Source organism: the organism of the source record quoted next, unplaced genomic scaffold (genome assembly GCF_019419815.1).
Source record: "Pyrus x bretschneideri cultivar Hongxiangsu unplaced genomic scaffold, Pyrus_bretschneideri_v1 Contig193, whole genome shotgun sequence".
NCBI classification, from domain to species: Eukaryota; Viridiplantae; Streptophyta; class Magnoliopsida; order Rosales; family Rosaceae; genus Pyrus; species Pyrus x bretschneideri.
In genome coordinates, this window is record NW_025999494.1 from 1 (window position 1) to 6726 (window position 6726).

At 37.1% G+C, this 6726-nt stretch overlaps 1 protein-coding gene and 1 long non-coding RNA gene across 3 annotated transcripts; one reads left to right on the forward strand and one right to left on the reverse strand.

Moving 5' to 3' along the window:
• The first annotated feature begins 948 nt into the window (after positions 1–948).
• LOC125476582 lies at positions 949–1779 on the forward strand. Its single transcript, XR_007257901.1, has 3 exons — positions 949–1263; positions 1348–1422; positions 1565–1779. It is a non-coding gene; the product is annotated as an uncharacterized LOC125476582 (long non-coding RNA).
• A 1722-nt stretch (positions 1780–3501) lies between these two features.
• On the reverse strand, positions 3502–6651 carry LOC125476581. Of its 2 annotated transcripts, XM_048582858.1 has the most exons (3): positions 5821–6651; positions 5036–5067; positions 3502–4914 (listed from the first exon to the last, which is right to left on the reverse strand). In XM_048582858.1, exon 3 carries the CDS (start codon positions 4849–4851, stop codon positions 3991–3993), a length of 861 nt encoding a protein of 286 aa, XP_048438815.1. In that variant the 5' UTR covers positions 4852–4914; positions 5036–5067; positions 5821–6651; the 3' UTR covers positions 3502–3990. The 2 variants fall into 2 exon arrangements, with proteins under 2 accessions (XP_048438815.1, XP_048438814.1); XM_048582857.1 differs by lacking the exon at positions 5036–5067.
• Between the last annotated feature and the right edge of the window lie 75 nt (positions 6652–6726).

Below are 6726 nucleotides of genomic sequence, written 5' to 3' on the forward strand. Positions count from 1 at the left end.
TGGGTTCATACGTTTAAAGAGACTTTAAGAAAAGATTTAGGCTACTTGGATCTAACAGAACACATAGCACAAAACCGAGTGCAGTGGCGTTTTAGGATTCATATAGCTGACCTCACTTAGTGGGATAAGGCTTTGTTGTTGTTCATATGTTTTGTAGTTGATCAGATGAATATGTTTGTGTTTGTGTGTTTGTGAAGGCCGATGGATGTTACTTGCACGAAGCCTGTCCCTAGATTTCGAGAGGTCGTTCAAGGTTCAAAAAAGGTGAGATTTTTGTATGGTGTTTTTTATGATTTGTACTATGAAGTTCATTCTTCTGTTTTCTAATGGGTTGCAGAAGCTTTCATTAGAAAACAATGGTAATTACAAATATTTTACCATGAGGAAAGTTAACTTTAACTATAGTAAGTCAGTTGCTATGTTTTTGCCCTGAACTATTTGTAATCAAAATCTGGTATGATTTTAAGCACGACGTATTGGAATTAGGTGGTTTAGTATATCATGTGGTTTTTCTTTTTAGGATTACTTATCCTGCAAGATTTGATTTGTCAAAGTTATGATAAAGCTAGAAAATAGATGATCAAAGTTGTGAATCACATCTGTAGTTAATCAATTTATTGATAAGCAATCAATATACCTCAGTTGAAATTATTTCTTGCTATGTTCAGGTGGTACGCGACCCACGTTTTGAATCTTTATGTGGAGAACTTGATGTTGATCGGTATGCTCTCTCTCTCTCTGAAAACCTTCACTGGAGTTTTACGTTTATTGGTTTTTTCTTGAAGCAGGTTAGTGAATAACATGTAATCCACAGACGGTAAATGTGTGACGGAAAATGACTTTTGAAATTTTAAATGGAATGTTTTTTTTTTTTTTTGGTTTTTTGGGGGGGGGGGGGGGGGGGGGGGGTTGTTGGAGTGGTAGGGTATTGGATGGCAGAAGGTTTTTGACATCACTTTGGGTTTTGTTTAATGTCCAAGTTTCTGAAAATTCCTTTTTTTGTTGCTGTTATTTTGTAGATTGGAAAGATGTTCTGATCTTGATCTTATAGTTGTTGTATGATAGATAAACTTTCCTATGTTGGCTTTTTCTTGTTTATTGTTTCATGGGTAGTGGTCAACGTGTCTTGAACTTGCAACTCTTTAGCCTTCAGCAAATTTTGCTTCTGCAAAATGAAAAAGAAAGAGGGAATGACATGTATTCAACAGATTTAGGAAGAAATATCGCTTTTTATTTGAGGAGGAGCTTCCTGCCAAAAAAGACGTAAGTTTCTTAAATAAGTCATATAAATCCAGTATCATCTATACGTACCGTTTCTCTCTCTTAGTTTTGGTTTGAATATGACAGGAACTACAGAAGCAAATTAAGAAATCTAAGGACCCAAAAACCATTGAAGAACTAAAGAAACATATCTCTTTGATTGTTAATGCTTGCCTTTATATAAATATTTTCGACAGATACCCTCATTTGTCCACCATGCTATATTGTCCTTTTAACTATAAATTTGCTTGGATGAAACTGGTTCTGTAACTATTCATTTATCTTTGTTTTCATGTCTTTGTAGGATAAACAGCTAAATTCTGAGTCAGCTAAGTGTACTGAAGCTGCAATACTGACTGAGCACAAGAAAAAAGAGAGAAAAAGCAGCAAAGGAAGGGAAGCAACCCTTTTTTCTTAAGAAATGTTATGCCCTTTCTTGCTGCCTCTCTACCACTGTGCGCATGTTCATCTGTCTCCGGTTCAAAATACTTCTAGTCAGTACATACGAGATGCAAGGAAATGAAAATTTTCTGTTTGAAATTTTCTATCACAATTCTAAGGAGCAGCTATAGTAACCGGTATTGGCGGTTCCAGTGCTGGACGTTTCCTTGGTCATGGTTGGGAATCTTGAGATGTTCATTCTTGTAATGTTACATGGATGGCAATTCATTAAGGTAATGCTGTATTTTATTTGCTTATGAGCAAGGATCATAAGAAAACTTCAATTATTTACCAGACAACCAAATATCTAGGTTAACAACACGGCCCAAATAACATTACAAGATTGAACACTTCAAAACTCTCAACCACAATCAGTGCAGTGTTTTGCATGGCCATCAACCAACAACTTGTATTGCTGCTAACTGGAATTGTGATAAATCGTGTGTTCTATATACTGTTGCTTGGCATAAATAGGAGTATAGTAAATTGAATTAAATTACAATTGACGTTTCATTCTTTAATTATTGGCAGCTGAGATCCGAAAGAAACGACTTGTGGAGAAGTATAAACAACTCAAGGTAAAATATTTTCCTCAATACCTTTGTGATATTAGTAGTTAGTCATGATGGCTTTGGCTTTGGCTTTGGCAACTAATGTCATCCATTTGCATGATCAGGCGTCTGGCAAGCTCAAACCCTTCATTGAAAAAAGGCGCCGGAAGAATGCAGCAAAGGACCACAGATACATGCCATACCGCAGGCCTGACGCTACCGAGTAGCAAATTTAAAGGTTTATTTTGGTTTGATAGGAGCAGAGTAAATTTGATTTTATCTTACTAGCTAAAGTGGAAACCAGTGTGACTCTGGGTAGGACGGACATCGGGTGTTTCCTTGGACGGTTGGAATGTTTAATTCTTTTTGTTAAGAGTATTGAAACACAGAAGAAAATCACTTTGTTTCTATTGTCTTCTGTTGTGCTCAAATTTGGATGCCGTTGGCAGGAGAGTAGCTTACACGGAATGATTTTACTGCCACGTGGCATCGCAGTCCACTTAAACAATGACGTGTTGAAAACTTAACACGTCAATGTTCTATTGAAACAGTTTGCCGTGGTGTTAGTAAACCTGCTTCATGTAAGTTCTCTATTGTAGATTTACTTCCAATGGATCGAGCAAGTTGATCAAATTTATAGCTCCTTGAGAACAGACTTGATATGAATTTATTATACCCCGCTTGTTTCACCTCAGTTAAGATTGATTTAACTTCAAGGACTAAGCTGGATTTAAATTAAACAACTTATTTTTTTCTTTTTTTATTTTCATAAGAAACGATAACAAGTTATTTAGACAATAACATAAATTACAAAAGAAATCCTCCATCTAGCAAAACTAGCTAAGATATCCCACGCTATATGGGAAGGAGAATAATCCCTAAACTCATTTGAAAACAATGCCCAGAAGGGCTGCCCAGTATCTTACTCTACCCCATAGTTTTTCGACCATCAATATAAGAATAGTGAAACCTTTGATGTAGTGTCAGGCTAATAAATTGAATAATAAAAATAACAATCCTATGGGTTTTGCTCGGATTGAACTATAATCTCTCTCTACTCTGAGTTCCAGCAACCCAAATTTCTTTCTAGATGGAATCGAGAAAAGCGGGAAAATGCAGAACAATGCACCTCTTGACCATGTCGATGGGAGGAGCTGGCGGAGTCCACAGGAGTTCCAGTGAGGTTCTTAGTAAATCCCTCTCACACGTTACCATACCCACGGCGGATCCAAATCTGTAACACCCGAAAAAATTAAACAGTTCTATCATTATTCCATGGAAGAAACAACGTTACAAATTTACAAGCTACAATATCATCGTTCATATTCTGAAAACGTCGCATTGTGGTTCCATCATCAATACAAACAATAACATCTCTCGTAAATAACCAAGCTCTACTTAACCTTTGATTAATTGCCGAAAATGCTCTCTTAACTTAAACAGTTGCAACTGCAAAACTAGATTCTACCACATTCAGAACAACGTATGAGGAATTGGATTCCATCTTTCTCCGAACCCATGACAACAATTGATGAATTCGCAGACACGTAAGTACGCACAGGCATGGTTTTTACGACAGATATCTGGCAATTCTGCGAAAAGGAACTTTTGAAATGAAACTGAATTTATTATCGAAGCTTAGACTACAAATTCTAGAAGAAAAAACCTAATGGTGCTGGTATAACATCTATAATTAGACTTCTGCTTGCCTCTTCCTTACCAGCTGGGGTTCGGGAGCTCAATCGTTTTCTGATAGGGATCTACTCCACCTTGACCCAAGCGAGAAGTGCCATTTCAAGAAAGGTTTCGCAGAGTTGTTCCGAGTGCTGGAACTGGGTTCCATCTTAGATACTTTCACTTTCCTATCGGCATTCTTCTGATGATCAAAAACATCATAATCATCATCAAAGTAGCTACGTACAACTCTATTTTTGGATATCTTAAGGTTTTTAGCTTTGAGCTCTGCTTCGGCTCTCAAAGCTTTTCTCAACATCTTTAATACTTGCTTCTCTCCGACCATACAAATTGGGCAAGCCGGGTCAGACTTATCAACCTCCAATGTCATAGTCTCCAAGCACTCGGCATGGTACAAATGTCCACATACCAACACAGAAACCACTGATGTGTCACTGCCGGCAATAATTTTCTGGATGCTCCATGAAGATCTCTCTGTTAAAAGCTTTGAGCAGACTCCACAAGACTGCAAATCAATGGAAGGAGAACATGAGAACCTGCTGCTGGATCCAGTTAGCTGTCCATGGATAGAACCAAAGTTCTCACTGTCAAAAGACCATATTTCCCTTTGAGAATAGGTCACGAGCTCAAAAAAGGTACGCATAGACCAGCCATCAGAGGACCCACCTAGAGATCCAGGCCCCATGTCATTGCTGCAAGTAGAGAGTACAAATGATTGTCTTCCTTCAGATATTGAGTTGTTATTTGGAGATTTTAATCCCAATACCTGACTATCAGAAACCTGTCTCAACAGCTCATGTCCTGGTGAACAACGGGCTCGTCTTGATAGGGTTGAGTTGGGAGATAGTGGATAGCTAGGGGTACATGATGGTTCTGCAGTTGGTGTTGAAAAATTTGTAGGCATGGACAACGAAACATTTGATGCAAATGACTTTGCAATTGCCGGTGATTCTGTCAAACTCTTCACCTGAAATGCAAATGGAAAGAGGTCAACACAATCTAATGACAATGGGTAAAGGGATAGAGCATCAGACAACAATGCACAAAACCCAGTATAACACGTCTAGTTTTAATGGAGTCAAACTCACATCTGGAGAATAATTTCTTGCAATGGATATATCTGCAAAATGCACATACTCAGCTCAGTAAATCACAAACAAACGAAGCAACAAATGCCAGCAATCCAACGATTAAACTTATGTGACTACCTAACATAAAATGGAAGTATGTCTGATTAGTGTGTGCATGCGCAAAACATCACAAGCAAGCATCCAAAGACCTCATCGTAAGGGCTACCAATTTTCCACTGGACAAATAATTGTAAAACAAGGAACTGCAGGTTATCAATGTCCTTTCTTAACATGTGCTCAAAATAAAAATAAAATAGAAGAAATATGTCCTTAAAATTTAAGATATATGTTCTGTTAAGACAAACGCTGTCGATCCATAAAACAAAGACACGTCTAGAATTTCTATTTTGACAGAAGAAAATTGTACATTTGAGCTTTCTTTATCTTATTTTGATGATATGTAAAGCAGAAAACTAGGAAGCAGAGAGAGGCATATATTTGGTATAAGGCTACTGTGTTGTTCTTCAAAGTATTTACAAATACCAAGAAAAGATCAGTCATTCTCATTCAGGACTATCAGAAAGTCCTATCAATGCAAACATGATACCACTGTGCAATTTGCATCACACTGAGGATTGCAAAGTTAAATTTTCATTTTTACAGGCATTTCTGATGTAATAGTTTATAAACCAAGTAAAAGAGGTCATTAGGTATTCACTACATTCAATCTTATGTAAATTAATCTCACGATGAAAAGTAGGAAGTTCAGAAGCTTTCATTTACGAAAGCGGGAGTAACATTACCTGGAGATGGACTCAGATTTGTACCTGTTCCTCCATGAACAGGGACTTTTGAGATATAGGTGTTCCAAAATTCTCCAATGGGCTTCCCAGATCTGAGAAATTACCCCTTTCAGAACTTAATGCACCTTTTAACTCCATGCTATCATTAGTACTGATTCCACGAGAGACTTGATATGGAGTACCAATTTCACTAGAAACACGCTGTCGATTATCCCATTGAAAATTCCATGACGGTGAACGTATGGCATTCCTGCGCAATGTTTCACCTTCAGTTCGATTTGGGTGGGTTCTTTTCTTCGCAGCAACACAGCAAACTGACCCCATGATCGTCCAGATAGCATACGCCCTCACTGTGAGCCGAAATTTCACTTTTCTGGAAGACAGAAAATAAACAAGATTTAGTCTGTCCTTCATGTTTAATAGCTGCAACCTAATCTTCTAAGTAGAGAATCCAAGAACAGCTCATCCTTACGAAAGGCAAGGGAAAATCAACACTGCATCAGAATTACCTGTATCTAATTACTACAACATCATCTGTTGTATTCAATTAATGGAACAATTATTCGGTTTCTTCCATTGTATGTCACCTTTTAAGGAAATACTTTGCACATTATTGCTTCCAGACTACCATGATGTGTTTCTACATATTATACTACGAAGCAAACTAAGTCCTCAAAATTAACATCTAAACCCACCACTCCCCTAAATTTCCAATTCAAAAACCAAAACAAAAATGATGAACAAAGAAAAAAAAAAGAGAGTTAAGAGCAAACTAAAGTAATTAGTAACCTAACAACTACTTGCCAAAAAAAAAAAAAAAAAAAAAAAAGAAGAAACAAAATTGAATGATTCTTAAAAATCATAAAATTGAAGAAACCCTAGGAAAAATAAGCATTAAAGTTCAAT

What these genes read in the sequence shown, in the direction of transcription:
- LOC125476581 (XM_048582857.1), bottom strand. Translation starts at nt 4,851, where the DNA reads ATGCCTACAAATTTTTCAACACCAACTGCAGAACCATCATGTACCCCT.